This window comes from Myxine glutinosa, chromosome 1 (genome assembly GCF_964187855.1).
Source record: "Myxine glutinosa chromosome 1, kmMyxGlut1.1, whole genome shotgun sequence".
Lineage (NCBI taxonomy): Eukaryota > Metazoa > Chordata > Myxini > Myxiniformes > Myxinidae > Myxine > Myxine glutinosa.
This window is the reverse complement of record NC_136261.1, coordinates 255,371,285-255,388,157: the sequence shown is the minus strand read 5'-3', so window position 1 is coordinate 255,388,157 and position 16,873 is coordinate 255,371,285. Positions and strand designations below refer to the sequence as shown.

The 16,873-nt window shown below is 45.2% G+C and overlaps 2 protein-coding genes across 4 annotated transcripts in view; both read left to right on the top strand.

Annotated features, from left to right (window-relative positions):
• LOC137436499 (ribosomal protein S6 kinase delta-1) overlaps positions 1–16,873 on the top strand; it is a 283,132-nt gene that overhangs the window by 186,627 nt on the left and 79,632 nt on the right. The window lies entirely within an intron of this gene.
• LOC137438897 (uncharacterized) overlaps positions 1–16,873 on the top strand; it is a 31,951-nt gene that overhangs the window by 11,075 nt on the left and 4,003 nt on the right. The window contains exons 6-11 of the mRNA XM_078771093.1: positions 1,655–1,736; positions 2,258–2,343; positions 14,965–15,159; positions 15,427–15,522; positions 15,931–16,071; positions 16,584–16,688. Of these exons, the coding sequence (XP_078627219.1) occupies positions 1,655–1,736; positions 2,258–2,343; positions 14,965–15,159; positions 15,427–15,522; positions 15,931–16,071; positions 16,584–16,688 (705 nt within the window). The remainder of the gene's footprint in view (positions 1–1,654; positions 1,737–2,257; positions 2,344–14,964; positions 15,160–15,426; positions 15,523–15,930; positions 16,072–16,583; positions 16,689–16,873) is intronic.

Below are 16,873 nucleotides of genomic sequence, written 5' to 3'. Positions count from 1 at the left end.
TCTTAGCTAAGTTCAAGTTAGTTATTCGTTTTAGTTATCTTAGCTAAGTTCAAGTTAGTTATTCGTTTTAGTTATCTTAGCTAAGTTCAAGTTAGTTATACGTTTTAGTTATCTTAGCTAAGTTCAAGTTAGTTATTCGTTTTAGATATCTTAGCTAAGTTCAAGTTAGTTATACACTTTAGTTGTCTTAGCTAAGTTGAAGTTAGTTATTCGTTTTAGTTACCTTAGCTAAGTTCAAGTTAGTTATACACTTTAGTTGTCTTAGCTAATTTCAAGTTAGTTATACGTTTTAGTTATCTTGGCTAAGTTCAAGTTAGTTATACATTTTAGTTTTCTTTGCTAAGTTCAAGTTAATTATATGTTTTAGTTATCTTAGCTAAGTTCAAGTTAGTTATTCGTTTTAGTTGTCTTAGCTAAGTTCAAGTTAGTTATTCGTTTTAGTTATCTTCACTAAGTTCAAGTTAGTTATACACTTTAGTTGTCTTAGATAAGTTCAAGTTAGTTATACACTTTAGTTGTCTTAGCTAAATTGAAGTTAGTTATTCGTTTTAGTTACCTTAGCTAAGTTCAAGTTAGTTATACACTTTAGTTGTCTTAGCTAAGTTCAAGTTAGTTATACGTTTTAGTTATCTTGGCTAAGTTCAAGTTAGTTATTCGTTTTAGTTGTCTTAGCTAAGTTCAAGTTAGTTATACGTTTTAGTTATCCCGGCTAAGTTCAAGTTTAGTTATACATTTTAGTTTTCTTCGCTAAGTTCAAGTTAATTATATGTTTTAGTTATCTTAGCTAGATTCTTTGTTCAATGTTAAAGTTATATATTTTGCAGTCCATGTGTTTAAGATAATTCACAAAATGTAGGGCAACATAACTGATGAGACATGGAGGGTTACACTGTTGATACCATGCATAGACTCACCATTGAGTCTTGTTAGACCACAGTGAGTCCCCTTTCCACGTTATTTGTTGTTGCAGAATTTCTACATTAGCAAGGTTTCGCTCTCTCTCAAAATCCCGGTTTTTGAAATGGGGAGAAGGGGAGGAGGGGTGAGGGTTTTCTTGTTTAAACCATTTTCTTCGACAATTCTTCTTGTAGGTACCATTTGGGTCATGAGGTGAGTGTGATTTCATTTTTTTGGGGTCGTAGACAAAAAAGTTTGGGAACACTCTACAGGTGCACACACTCACCTCTGAGCTGTCAAGCGTGGGTTCCAATCTCGGGCCAGCTATAAACTATCAGTCCTATGTTTCACAGGCAGGGTGTGGCTGCGCCATCCCTGAGATGGGCGTTAAACTGGGCATCTCGTCTTGCCAGCATTTGGTGGACATTAAACATCATATGGTGTCCCTCATGAAGAGTAAGCAAGCTATCTCCAGCACCCTGAACAAGTTACAAAATCCTGTCCTAACCTACTTCGTTGAACGTTAGGCTGGGCTAATCGGTTCGTGAGACTTGGGCCAAAAACTTTCTTCGGCCAACCCCACGAGGTGGGAATAATTGTGGCCGTTAAAGACTAATCGTAGGGTATGTGTATGTGGTATTCCCTTTCAAAATTTATTTTAAGGTTAGGTTTAAGTAGAAGTATATAGTACAGCAGATTTTTAAATTTCACATAATGAGGAAGGATAGATCTGTTTTATGCTGGGATTCTTTTTCAGAACAACAACGAGCTGAAGGAGTTGGACCTCAGTCACAATGAATTCTGTGAGAAAGGTGGCAAGTACCTCGGCCATATGTTAGGTGTGTAACCCGTGGCCTTTGCGCGTCACATAAAATGCTTTGTTTTGAAGTCTTATAAAATCGAAAATTATATTTTTTACTGTCTATTCTCCTATATTGCTCTCTTTGCTCTCTCAGTTCTCCAACTCTTCCCAGCAACTCCAGCATGTCTGTGCTCTTCCAATAACATCTTCTTGGATAAAATTCCAAAATCCAACTTTCATCACTTACTTCTCCCATCTATTAAATCAGCTTCTAGAGGCTGTTGTCCTGTCTCACTCTTCCCCCCAGAGATTCAAGCAAGCAATGCACCACTCACTGTCTCTTGTCATTCGCAATTGTGTCCCATGGTCTTTATTACTCCCATCAACCTTTACTAACCCAACCGTCTTACTTGCCAGTTTCAGTGTTTCTTCCCCACCTCCCTTTTCCCTCTTCCTGTTTTATTAATTCCCTTGATGTTTGTCACACAGTCAGTTCTACCTTGCACTTCCATGAGCAATATATTTGTGGTGCGAATTGCCCAGTCTTTCTCCCCTCAGCAACCAATGAAGCACTGGAAATTTTCGATTTGAGTTGGAACCACCTGCACATGAAAGGAGCTGTGGCACTGTGTGCTGGTCTGCGGGTGAGCCTGATACTCCGTGTTCCACAGAATGTCATGCTAAGGCAGTGTTTTAAAGTCGGATTTACCGGACGACCCATCCGTCCTGGTATATGGTCGCCACGACCCCCTGTTATCCCCTACAAGGGTTGAAAAAAAAGACAGGAACGTAGATTTTGTTTTAAATCCATTTTAATCGGAAAATACTGGGTTTATTCAAGTAAGGGTTTTTAACTAAGATGGGGAAAACTGGACTGGGCCGAATAGTGCCAACCCTGACTGCAGGAGTAACAACTAGAACAGCACTCAGTAGAGTGCATACCTCCGCCAGGTTGGCCATGTCACTCAATGGTGAAGAACCACTTAAAAAATTATACCAGCCGCATCCGGATCTTCACCTGAATTGAATGGATTCTTCCTCGTCACACACACAACATGTCCAACAAGTTTCGTCTAAATACATCCATAATTTTTGAGATATCCTGCTATGTATCGTTTTTGGCCCTATCTCCCAATGGTGAAGAATCACTTAAAACATTAAATAATTCTCATATCCGAATCCATATTCAGATCTTCACTAAAATCGAATCGAATCTTCCTTGTCAGATACCCAACCTGTCCACCAGGTTTCGTCCAAATCCGTAAACAACTTTTTGAGATATCCTGCTATGTATGGTTTTTGGCCCTATCTCCCAATGGTGAAGAATCACTTTAAAAATTCTAGTAGCCGGATCCGAATCCGGATCTTCACCAAAATCTAATCATTTAGTCCTTGTCACATACGCCACATCTCTCCCAAATTTCATCCGAATCCGTCCACAACGTTTTGAGATATTTTGTTCACAAACGGACAGACAAATAGACAGGGGTGAAAACATAACCTCCATCCACCTTTGGTGGCGGAGGCAATGAGGCTGGAACCTGGGCCATTTTTATTACCTTTTTGCACACATGTCCATTTGTGGACTAGTCCTACTCAGCGAACATCGTAGCTCACTCTCGACATTGATCGTCCTGTTTCTGGCTTTACTTTTGATCACTATTAAGATTGGAAATGCAGGATCACATGGGTAAGTCATTGGGAACATCACTAGGACTTGAGTAATTACTTAGGGCAGGCAGCTCGCGACCCACCAATAAACCCACTCATGGGGGTCACGACCCACTGTTTGAGATACACTATGCTAAGGGCTTCTCAAGCGCTCCTGAATTGATTGTTGACCATTATCCTCAAATATTTATCAAAATGCACATAAAGTTTCTATTGATGCCTTCGTGTCAGCTCAAACTCGGATGAATCCACCAATACTCATGTTACGTGGTCCTCCCGGTAACTACCTGGTCTTGGTGACCCCCGGACCGTGGGAGGGACCCCGCCAGAAAGATATATGGTTTATACGCTTTCGTAACGCAATCAATATGAATTCCGGTCAAGAAGAAACCCCACACCAAGGATCCGGAATAATCAATAATATATTCCCTGAGCACTCAACAACCATCAACAATGCACAATCAATATTACAAAGATGTAAACTCATCTACAATAACTCTAAGATGGCCATCTTATATATTCCTCACGTGAGCCCCACTCCTGACTCCCTCCGTGGTCAATGTCTCTCACAATGTCTCTCGTCTCCGCACACGGGCGGTTGAACGAACCCCGGGCGGACGTGCTCCAAACGTGCCGTCTCGTACCGGGGACAGCTGCTGCAGCGCACCTCCTTGCCAAGCAACGGGGCAAAACCCAGCGCGGCTTCCAACGCGCGCGAGGCCCCGAAGTGCGACCCGTACGCGTCCTTGTAGACGGGGCAAAACCAAACGCGGTTTGCAACGCGTGCGAGGCTCAACGTGCGACCCGTACGCGTCCTTGTAGACGGGGCAAAACCAAACGCGGTTTGCAACGCGTGTGAGGCTCAACGTGCGACCCGTACGCGTCCTTGTAGACGGGGCAAAACCCAGCGCGGTTTGCAACGCGTGCGAGGCTCAACGTGCGACCGCTTGGTTCCGTGCACGAACTCACGGGGACTTGACGTGTCAAAAGGTAGTTACGCGTCCAGGTAACTCCTCTCGCCAAACGGGTTTCGGAACGCCGCTTTGTCCACGCCGCGCAAGGTCGCTTCCACCTTTGTTCGGAGCGGGGCGAGGAAGACGAAAACCTTCTTTTTCCTCGTGTCTTTTTCTCTTCCTCTCTCGTTTTCGGTCACTTCCGTTTCCGGCCACTTCCGTTTCCGGCCACTCCCTCAGAAGGGCTCCTGACCCTCCAACCACAACAACTACACCACAACTTAATATACTACACACGGATAAGCAAAGACCTGAATGGTAATTCACATACATTCACATAAATATGTAACACTCCCCCCCTTCAAGAAAGAAAGTTTGAACCCAGCGAAAACTTTCTTTGCCGGCCAATTTGGAGAAACCAACCAGATAACTCAACCCCCCCCCCCCCCCCCCCCCCAGATTAACTCAATCTGGACAAAGCGTCCGCCACGACATTGTCCCGGCCCCGTACATGTTCAATTTCCAAGTTGAACCCCTGCAAAGCCAAACTCCATCTCATCAACCTCTGATTTTTATTTTTCATTCTTTGAATGAAGGTTAAGGGGTTGTGATCCGTAAAGACCTTTATGGGAAAGGACGTGATTCCTAAATACACCTCATAATGTTGAAGCCCTAGCAGGAGAGCCAGGGTCTCTTTCTCCACGGTGGCATAATTTGCCTGATGTTTATTGAACTTCTTGGAGTAGTAGCACACGGGGTGGTCCACCCCATCCTCATCTTCCTGTAACAAGACCGCTCCAGCCCCCACATCGCTTGCATCTACGGCCAACTTGAAAGGTGCCTGAAAGTCCGGAGCGGTTAGGACCGGAGAGCTCATTAGTATCGCTTTGACATGGGCAAAGGCCGCCTGACATTTGCCATCCCAAACGAATGGGGTCTCCTTTCTCAACAAACTCGTTAAAGGGGCTACCACATCCGAAAAATTCTTACAGAACCGCCGGTACCACCCCGCCATACCTAAGAATCTCATCAGCTCTTTCTTCCCCTTTGGGACTTGGAAGCGATCGATAGCTTCTACCTTGGCGGTCACTGGTTGTACTTGACCCTGCCCTACTACATGGCCGAGGAACACTACCTGTGCTCTTACAAATTCACTCTTGGCTAAGTTGATGGTCAGACCTGCCTCGGACATCGTCTGAAAAAATGCATGGATTTGCTTAATATGGTCTTCCATGGTCATGGTGTGGATGATTACATCATCCAGATATGCCTCCACCCCCTCCAGGTCTGCAATGAGCCTATTAATCAGTCGTTGAAATGTCGCCGGCCCGTTCTTCAACCCAAAAGGGAGGACCTTGTACTGATATAACCCATTCGGAGTGACCAAAGCTGAGATTTCTTTGGCTCTATCAGTAAGAGGGATCTGCCAATACCCTTTCAGCAAGTCAAATTTGGTAACAAATTTAGCTGGGCCTATTCGATCAATACAGTCGTCAATCCTCGGGAGCGGATAGGAGTCGGTCTTGGTCACTGCATTCACCCGTTTTAAATCCGTACAACACCGGAAGCTGCCATCGGGTTTCGGAACCAACACACATGGGGAGCTCCATTCACTGTTGCTTGGTTCGATGATGTCATTGTCCAACATATATTGCATCTCCTTCCGAAGGTACTCCATCTTCACCGGGTTCATCCGATAGGGGTGTTGTTTCACTGGAGTGGCCTCCCCCACCTCGATATCATGATATACTAAGTCCGTACGACCAGGTACATCTGTGAACAAATGTTTAAATTCGAACATTAGGCTGGACAGTTGTCCTTGCTGTTCCCTTGTTAAATGACCTAACTTCTCATCCAAATGATTCAACACTTCGGTGTTCGTCAATTTGGGGCAGGCCTGGTCATCCAAGTTATCAAACTTCACACCGGCGTTTCCGTCCATTGTCACCGGTACGACCGGTGAGACAGGAACTACGTCTTCCACCGGTTCCCTCTCATGATATTTCTTCAGTCGGTTGACATGACACAACTGTCGCTTTTTTCGTCGGTCGGGAGTGGTCACCACGTAGTCTGTCTCATTCACCCTCTCCTCCACTGCATAAGGACCGAAATACCTAGCCTGGAGGGGCTGACCTGGAACGGGCAGCAATACTAACACCCGGTCCTGAGGACTGAAATTCCTTATCTGCGAGGTCTTGTCATGTCTCTCCTTCATTTTCCCCTGGGCCCTTCTCAAGTTCCGTCGTGCCACCTCACACGCCTTTGCCAATCGGTTTTTTACTGTGGCCACATACTCCACCATCGGTGTCCGGGACTCCTGTAGTAACCACTGTTCTTTCACCAATTTCAACGGTCCCCGCACTGCGTGTCCAAACACCAGTTCAAACGGGCTGAATCCCAAGGAGTCCTGCACGGACTCCCTCGCCGCAAACAACAATAGGGGTATCCCTTCATCCCAATCCTTGGCACATTCAAAACAATACGTTCGGATCATATTCTTTAAAGTCTGGTGAAACCTTTCCAGGGCCCCTTGGCTCTCGGGATGGTAGGCGCTGGATCTTACTTGTTCCACCCCCAACAGGTGTACCACTTGCTGGAACAGTGTGGACATGAAATTGGTCCCCTGATCCGATTGAATGATCCTAGGTAGGCCAACCCAAGTGAAAAATTTAATCAAGGCCTTTGCAATAACTGCCGCCGTTATTTTCCTCAGAGGCACTGCCTCGGGGAACCTGGTGGACGCACACATGATGGTCAGTAAGTATTGATGTCCAGCTTTGGTTTTGGGTAAAGGGCCCACACAGTCCACAATGACTCGGCTGAATGGCTCTTCAAAAGCTGGATTTGGCTTTAACGGGGCGGGGGGGATTTTTTGATTCGGCTTTCCCACCAGCTGACAAGAATGGCAGGACTTGCAGAACTCCGCCACATCCCGTCGCAGTCCCGGCCAGAAAAAATGTACCAATATCCTGTCACAGGTCTTGTTCACTCCCAGGTGCCCGGCCCAAGGGGTCTCATGTGCCAGACTCAAGATCTCCTTCCGGTACAGCGGTGGCACCACAATCTGATAGTGAACTTTCCACTCATCGTCTGCGGGCACCTCCGGGGGCCTCCATTTCCTCATTAGGGTTTCCCCCTTCATGAAATACCCCACAGGTATCTTCGTAGCCTCTTCTTCCGTAACGGCTTTCTCAATTAACCTCTGGATCTCCGAGTCTTCGTGTTGTTCTTCCACTAGTCTCCTTCGGACCAGCGCGGTTTGCTCCACTTCGTTCTCCGCGGTCTCCGACGGACACTCCACGTCCCCTTGCGTTCCAGACGCTACCATTTCTCGAAATTCCTGGGAATCCCTCCCCTGGCTATTTCCCTTTTTCGAGTTGTCTTCCCGTACCTCTAAGGGTTCCAACTCCCCCTCTCTTTCTTCCTCCTTCTCTTCCGCGTGCTTTCTACCCATAGCCCGAGTCACTGCACAGGATGGAAAGATACCCGGAATCTCCATCTCTAACCGAGTGGTGTTATTTTCCTTACTGGGCTTGTCCACCATTATTGGATTACCCGAAACTCGCCCCCCGGCCAAATCATTCCCGATAATAAAAGAGATTCCCTCCACAGGAAGGGTGGCTTGTAAGCCTACGGTGACCGGCCCGGATACCAACTCAGAACTCAACTGGATGACATGAAGCGGAGCTTTAACATAGCCCCCGACCCCCTGTAAAAGCACACTAACCCCAGTTGCCGTCTTCCCCGACAATGGCAAAATGCCCTCCAGCATCAACGATTGGTGTGCTCCTGTGTCCCTCAATACCCTAACTGGCTTCTGGTTACTCGGGTCGCCATCCAGCGACACGAACCCCTCTGAAATGAAATGTTTGTAGCCCTCCTGAACAAGGTTCTCCCGGGACGCCGTACCTTTGACAGGGGAATCTTCCCCCAGCTCTGCTCTCCAAGAATGATTTCTCACACTTGCCAGTGCATTCGGAGTCGCACTAGACTGATTCCGTTCCGGGTTCTCCCTTTTTCGGAGGTAACATTGGGACATCAAGTGTCCAGTTTTATGGCAAAAAGCACAAGTAGGCCCGGGGGAGAACCTCGGGGTCGGCCTTGAGCCCCCCGAAAAATAAGTTTGTCTTGGGCCCGTAGCCCTCGGATTTCTAACCGTTGGGGTATCATAGTTGTCCCCATAATCATCTCGAGGCCGCCGCCATGTAAGGTCGTTCTCCGCACCGGGTGTTCCATAACTCCCCTGCTGAAGTCTAGGCGAGGAGTTAGGTTTGTGGATCCCTATTCGGTGGGTTAAGGCATAATCATCTGCCATGGTGGCTGCGTCCCACAACTTCGGTACTTTCTTTTCCTGCAGGTACACTTTGATGTCCTCGTGGACACACTGCTGGAATTCCTCCACCAGGATCAAGTCCCGCAATGTCTCGAAGTCTTTCCCGACTCCTTTTGACTCACACCACCGATCAAACATATTTTCTTTCACTCTGGCAAACTCCACATGGGTCTCACTCTCCCTCTTCCTGGCATTCCTGAATTTTTGCCTGTAAGCTTCCGGAACCAACTCATACGCTTTGAGGATGTGCGTCTTCAGTACCTCATAATCTGCACATTGGTCCATTGGTAGCGCCGAATAAATTTCCTGAGCTTTCCCCACCAGCACACTTTGCACGAGTATGGTCCAGGCCTCCTCCGGCCAGTTTAATTGTCGAGCCACCTTCTCAAAGTGTGGAAAAAATTTTGCGACTTCTTTTTCACTGAACGGTGGAACCAGCCTCACATGTCTGCCCACATCCCAGGCTTTCTGGTTAGGTGTCGACCCCGTCAGCAAGGGTGGTGCCTCTCCCCGTTCTCTCATTAACTCCAGCTCCTTGAATTTGATTTCTTGCTGAAGCTCCATGTCACGTTCCTTTAATTCCCTTTCCGCTTTTCTCTCCTCTGCTTCGAGTTCCCTTGCAGCTCTCCTCTCCTCTGCTTCTGCTTTCCTTTCCTCTGTTTTCATCCTTTCCTGGAGTTCTCGTTCCACTCTCCTTTCCTCTGCTTGTTTCTCTTCTCTCCTCTCTTCTGCTTTCCTTTCTTCTTCTGCTCTTTCCTTTTCTGCTTTCCTTTCTTCTTCTGCTCTTTCCTTTTCTGCTTTCCTTTCTTCTTCTGCTCTTTCCTTTTCTGCTTTCCTTTCTTCTTCTGCTCTTTCCTTTTCTGCTTTCCTTTCTTCTTCTTTAATCCGTTCCTGGCTCCGTAACTGCAACTCCAGTTTCCGGAGCTCAACGTCTTCTGGTTCTTCGGGTAGCCACTCCCAGGCTAACTCGTCCCATTTTCCTAATCCCACCATAGATTGTATCACCGTGGCCTGCAACTCTGCCTTCCTCAAATTAGTTCGGACCTCCAAGTTAAAATGTTTGGCCAATTTCAAGAGGTCCGACTTTAGCAACGCTCGGAACTGTGCCTCACTCGGTGTTACCCCAAAGTTCTGTGCCACAAACGCCATGGTGCCTATCGTTAACACCTGTTAACCTTCACCCAAGACTTTACCCCAATTTCTCAACAAATTTTTTTTTACCAATTAATAATTAATTAATAAATTTTAATTAATAAAAAATATTATTATTTTATTATTTTATACAATTTTAAATCCCGGACGTAGACCCAATTGCGAAACCGCAAATCGTAATTTGGACGAGCCCCCAATTCTGTTACGTGGTCCTCCCGGTAACTACCTGGTCTTGGTGACCCCCGGACCGTGGGAGGGACCCCGCCAGAAAGATATATGGTTTATACGCTTTCGTAACGCAATCAATATGAATTCCGGTCAAGAAGAAACCCCACACCAAGGATCCGGAATAATCAATAATATATTCCCTGAGCACTCAACAACCATCAACAATGCACAATCAATATTACAAAGATGTAAACTCATCTACACTAACTCTAAGATGGCCATCTTATATATTCCTCACGTGAGCCCCACTCCTGACTCCCTCCGTGGTCAATGTCTCTCACAATGTCTCTCGTCTCCGCACACGGGCGGTTGAACGAACCCCGGGCGGACGTGCTCCAAACGTGCCGTCTCGTACCGGGGACAGCTGCTGCAGCGCACCTCCTTGCCAAGCAACGGGGCAAAACCCAGCGCGGCTTCCAACGCGCGCGAGGCCCCGAAGTGCGACCCGTACGCGTCCTTGTAGACGGGGCAAAACCAAACGCGGTTTGCAACGCGTGCGAGGCTCAACGTGCGACCCGTACGCGTCCTTGTAGACGGGGCAAAACCATACGCGGTTTGCAACGCGTGTGAGGCTCAACGTGCGACCCGTACGCGTCCTTGTAGACGGGGCAAAACCCAGCGCGGTTTGCAACGCGTGCGAGGCTCAACGTGCGACCGCTTGGTTCCGTGCACGAACTCACGGGGACTTGACGTGTCAAAAGGTAGTTACGCGTCCAGGTAACTCCTCTCGCCAAACGGGTTTCGGAACGCCGCTTTGTCCACGCCGCGCAAGGTCGCTTCCACCTTTGTTCGGAGCGGGGCGAGGAAGACGAAAACCTTCTTTTTCCTCGTGTCTTTTTCTCTTCCTCTCTCGTTTTCGGTCACTTCCGTTTCCGGCCACTTCCGTTTCCGGCCACTCCCTCAGAAGGGCTCCTGACCCTCCAACCACAACAACTACACCACAACTTAATATACTACACACGGATAAGCAAAGACCTGAATGGTAATTCACATACATTCACATAAATATGTAACACTCACGTGAGATTGCATTTTTATAAACAGGTTACAAAACCATTAAAGTTCACAATAAATGCATTTCTAATCGACACTATGAAAGTTAATTTGTGTATTTATTTGTTTTTGTATATATGCTTCAAAAACTAAAAACTACTGAACCAAATTTCACATGTTGCCTAAGGGTACCCCAAGTATGGTTTATGTTGTGGTAGAATATCTGGGGGAGGGGGTTCAAGGTAGGGGGAAGACCCCAATGCTCACTATGTAACTGCGCACCATAGAGCGCTCCCGGTGGTAGCTTGTATGCCAAATCATCTTCTTCTTCTTGTATAAAGAAAGCTCTTCTTCTTCATAATATGCATTACGGTGATGTTGAAATCTGCGTGAGAATAATTGTAATTTTTACCCTCGCCTGAGGAGAGGGTATTGCATTTGAGTCAGTTTGTCTGTCCGCACAGAATAAATATGATTTTCTCTGCAACCGTTGGTCGGACCGACAGGAAATTTATTACCATAGGTGCTATTCAACTATTCCTATTCAACTATCCAACTTCTGATACCTGTAGAAATTGATAATGACAATTATGACGTCATAGATCACGTGGTTCGGCCGCCATCTTGAAAAACCGAAAAACGTTGCACCTCCATATCTCCGAAACCACTGCATAGAAAAAATTGAGACATGGCTCATTGTAAAGAACTCTGCATGGGGAATAAAATATGTTAATGATGATGTTATAGGTCCCTCCATTATGACGTCATAATTCGACAAGTACAAAACTTCATCCGATCAGATGAAATTTATTGAGCGTCATGTAGGCATACATTGGAGGAGAAAAATAAATAAATAATGACGTCATCAGTCACGTGGTTCGGCCGCCATATTTGTTTTAACACAAAAGCCTTAAAAACCACTGAAAATACATCCTGGCGAGGGTTTGCAATCTCTGATTGCTCTTTTTCTTGTTCAAAATGTTTCATTTCACTCAGTCTAATTGGAGGTTCAAACCAAAGCCATCCATCAGTGAGCTTTGCAGCGAAGCGGAAGTGATTTTTGCTCACACCATATATAAGCAGCAAGGATGATTGAGGAAGATGATGTTAGCTGACTTACAAGCAGATTTATGGAAAATGACCTCGGGCAAATGATGGAGTGAATCGAGCAGAATGTTTGTGAACTACAACATGTCAACTTTTAAAGCCATCAGCGAAGCGACGGGTAAAAATATAGAGTTATTTTATCAATGAATGAAAGACGTGGAATAAAATTTGCAGTGATAGAATACCATGGTCTATGATGATTTTATATTGCCAGTTGTTGTTGGAATCAGCAAGGAGTTTTATCAAAGTGATTGGATAAGTCTGCCCACGGAGCGGAGATGGGATTTTGCAATTGTGTGTGTGTATATACAGTCACGTGAAAAAGTAAGTACACCCCGTGTACAGTTTTGACTTTTTCAACATATTTCAACATACAGCTATTTGATCCTCATTTCAACAATATTGATAGATAAAGGTGATATAATATAACAAATATCATGAAACATTTACATTGTGTAGTCCATTGTAGAATTTAAATAAACATAAATGCAAATTTCGCATGTGGAAAAAGTAAGTACACCCTTGGCTCTAATCAGTGGTATTGCACCCTTTGGCAGAAACAACCTCAAGTAGGCGTTTCTTATAACTGTCTACCAGTCTCTGACATCGACTGGGAGAAATTTTTGCCCACTCCTCCATGCAGAATTCTTTCAGCTGTGCGATGTTTGAGGGGTTTCTTGCATGCACAGCTCGTTTCAAATCCCCCCACAACATCTCGATGGGATTTAGATCCGGGCTTTGACTTGGCCATTCCAGAACCCTCCATTTCTTTCTTTTCAGCCATTCCTTGGTGGATTTACTGGTATGTTTAGGGTCATTGTCATGTTGCAAGGTCCACCTTCGGTTGAGCTTCAACTCTCCGACAGATGGCCTCACATTATCCTCATGCACCCTCTGGTACAATGAAGAATTCATAGTGGATTCTATGATGGTGAGCTGCCCAGGCCCTGATGCAGCAAAGCTGCCCCAAACCATAATATTTCCACCCCTATGCTTTACAGTTGGTATCAGGTTCTTGTGGTAAATGCTGTCTTTGGTTTTCGCCAAACATGTCTTCTGATACTGTGGCCAAATAGCTCTACCTTTGACTCATCTGTCCAGAGCACATTGTTCCAGAAGTGCTGGTCTTTGCCTTGGTGTTCATTGGCAAACTTTAATCTTGCCCTGATGTTCTTTCTGGACAGCAAAGGTTTCCTCCTGGCACACCTCCCATGTAGATCAAATTTGTGCAGCCTCTTTCTAATGGTAGACCCATGCACTTTGACATAAACAGTGGCAAGAGCTACCTGTAGGTCCCGTGATGACATTCTGGGGTTCTTAGAGACTTCTTTCAGCATCTTGCGGTCTGCTCCTGGGCTGAACTTGCTGGGGCAGCCTGGCCTGAACAAGTTGGCAGTTGTTTGGAATCTTCTCCACTTGTAGATGATCTTCCGGACAGTCGAATGATTGATTTCAAATTGTTTGGAGATCTTTTTAAATCCCTTCCTAGACTCGTAGGCATCTATAACCTTCTTTCTGAAGGCCTCAGAGAGCTCTTTTGATCTAGGCATGGTGACGCCGCACACTTCAACAACAAAGAGCAAACCAAACTAAATGTTTGAGGTTTAAATAAGACAGGTTCCTCCAAGATCCTCTCTAACGATGTTCTAATCATTTGCACCTGAGCTGGTGCACCTGATTCTAATTTTAGGTGTTTGAAGTAGTGATAAATGTAGGGGTGTACTTACTTTTTCCACATGCGAAATTTGCATTTATGTTTATTTAAATCATACAATGGACTACAAAATGTAAATGTTTCATGATATTTGTTGTATTATATCACCTTTATCTATCAATATTGTTGAAATGAAGATCAAATAGCTGTATGTTGAAATATGTTGAAAAAGTCAAAACTTTACATGGGGTGTACTTACTTTTTCACGTGACTGTATATATATGTGTGTGCCCTTGGTTGTTGTCTCCACATGCCGGTTTCTGAAGGTGGAACGGAGTCCTCCCATGTCTCGAAGTATCCACCTCCGTTTCAGTAAGGGATCATGATTCATGCACCGGTTTGTGAAGTTTTCTTCTTCTCAAAGTTTTGTTCCGAGGATTCTTGAGGATCGTCACCGAGCCTCGGACAGCTTCCAACTGCAGTTCGTTTGTTGTAATATTCCCTGGGATGGTTTTTTAAGATCTCTGTAAGATTCCTCTTTATCATTCCCGTTGCTCCAATAATCACTAGTACCATATCGGTGCTCTTCAGCTTCCAGGATCTTTTCAAGTTTCACTTTAACGTGTGTGTATGTGTGACGTTTTGTTTTTGTAAATACCTTTAATGCTGAATAACATTGCTTGTTGAACGAGAATGGCACTCGGTAGAGCACATACCTTCACCAACCTGAACAGTTTACATTTTGTATCCCATTGATAGGCCGGATATGGATCTGGACCTGAGACAAAAAGATTGTTCTCGTCACCTACCTAACTCATCCACCAAGTTATGTCATCATTCATCCACAACCTTTTGAGATATCATGTTATGTATGGTTTTTTGGCCCTATCACTCAATGGTAGGAATAACATAAAAACTTCTAGTATCCGGATCTAGAGTTTCACTAAAATCGAATAAATTTGGCCTTGACAAACACCCAACCTGTCCACCAAGTATTGTCCGAATCCATCCATAACCTTTTGGGATATTCTGCTACAGATAAACATCTTCGGTGGCGAAGGTCATAAGCACGATTGCTGTGTTGCATGCAAGACAGATAACCTGGCAGTGTTTGAATCCAGGTGATGAAATTGGCTGAATTCATGATTCCTCCATCCGATAAACCCCTAAACAGGGAAACACAACTTTAACACACCTACACTTGGCATGGAATGGTCTTGCAACAGAGGGAGCAGTTGCGATGGCAGAAGCCCTCAAGCTGAATTCGACTCTGGTGTACTTGGACCTAAAGAAAAACCGCATTGGGAACCATGGTGCAGAGGTCTTGGCCAACGGTCTAGAGGTCAATGAGTCATTGAAAACCCTAAAGGTAGGCAAATAATTGGGTAAATTCTGGATGTGTTGTTTGATTCTGAAGTGTTTGATTTTTATTTATTTACCTGTGTTTCTAAATTAGATGGTTGGGACAAGCTGAACTTTAAATCAACAAGTGGATTATAATTGGCAGGGACATTGCTTTCTGGAAAGGTTCAAGGACTAGTACACATGAGAGGTTGCCATTGACCATCCAAATTTACCTCAACCTTTCTGAGTGAGAATCAAATAGGACATAATGACTGCTAATGGATTTCTACAGCTCTCGCACAACTTATTCGATGTGGATGGTGCCAAGGCTCTTTTGACATCTCTGAAGAAGAACCACATATCTAAGCTGCAAGAGTTGGATGTTTCGGTAAGTTGAACATCTCCTTCTTTTAAACTCGCAGTTACTCACGCTGTCGACAAGTTGTAGTTTCATTTTTCGTATGCACCTTGTGGCTGCTGGTTGCATCATTACTGGGAGCGTGAATGGGCCGCTGTTGCAGTGCCCCCTGTATCCATTAAGCTGGTACTCATTTGCCTCGGAAGGATGACAGACTGAGTCAAACCACCTGGTATTATCTAACGGCACGACAAGGGCTCAAACCCAAGACCCAACGATCTTAAACCAGCCACAGTGTTGTAGTTGAAATATATATATTTTTAGAGATAACATGGCCTTGTGATGGTCTGTTGACAATATTTTAGGTCTTCGGAATTAAGAATGATCCATCCTGCCTGGCATGTGAATTTGCGAACAGACGTATGTCTATTTTTTTAGACAGTAACTGTGAACGATGCCTTCTTGCGGCTTTTGGAGTCGCTGCAAGATCAATCTGACTTGGTCGTGGAACATGGACGCCTAACAGACTCCGCACTCCTCAGGCCAAGACCATACGTGGAACCAATGAAAGCCATTGAGGTACCATATTGTCGTCAAGAAGCACCTTAAGCTTCATCAAGGGTAAACATTACGCTTCAATCCTTCTTTCCTGGTTGTCCTCGCAGTTTCCATGTGTTTTATACCTCTCCCACCCCCCCTCACCCCCCCCCCCCCCGCCCCCACTTCCCGTGCCTCCTCCTCCCCAATCCCTCTCCCTCCCACAGATCTCCCGATGTCCCTGTTCTCTACTGTTGTACTTGTGTGCTTCCCTCTCTCTCCCCATCTTGTCTCCCACTCCTTTTATCTTGTTTTATGTGTCCGTTTGTTTTTATATGATTAATGTTAGCTCTTACACGAGCCTCGATCTTGTACACACCAGGAAAAAAATTTGGGTCGATTATCTCAACAAAACTACACAAACACATTTTTAGAATACTGTACATTAAAATTATATAATGTAACTTACTGCAATATCTATCCAAGTGCAAATACCAATTCGCAAATGTTAGTAGGATGCATGCTGCTGTATAATTGTTTTCTTCATGATCCAGATGTATTTGAAAAAGAACAAACTTCGACTTTGGGAATTCTTCCACAGCATGGAAAAAGATGGCAGTAAAAGGATTCCCATTGCTGTGTTCAGGAATATGATACAGGTCTGTTTCGTGAGCAGCGAGAATGTTGTGTGAACGTGAAAGAATCAAATATTGTGAGTTTTCACCAAGGTAGCACAGGGTGAGGGGTAAAACATCCAGGAGAGTGATGATTGCAGGTACCTCACCCCATCAAGCCTCTAACTTATCGAGTGTCGGCGGTAATTGGAGCCACCCACAGGCCAGAC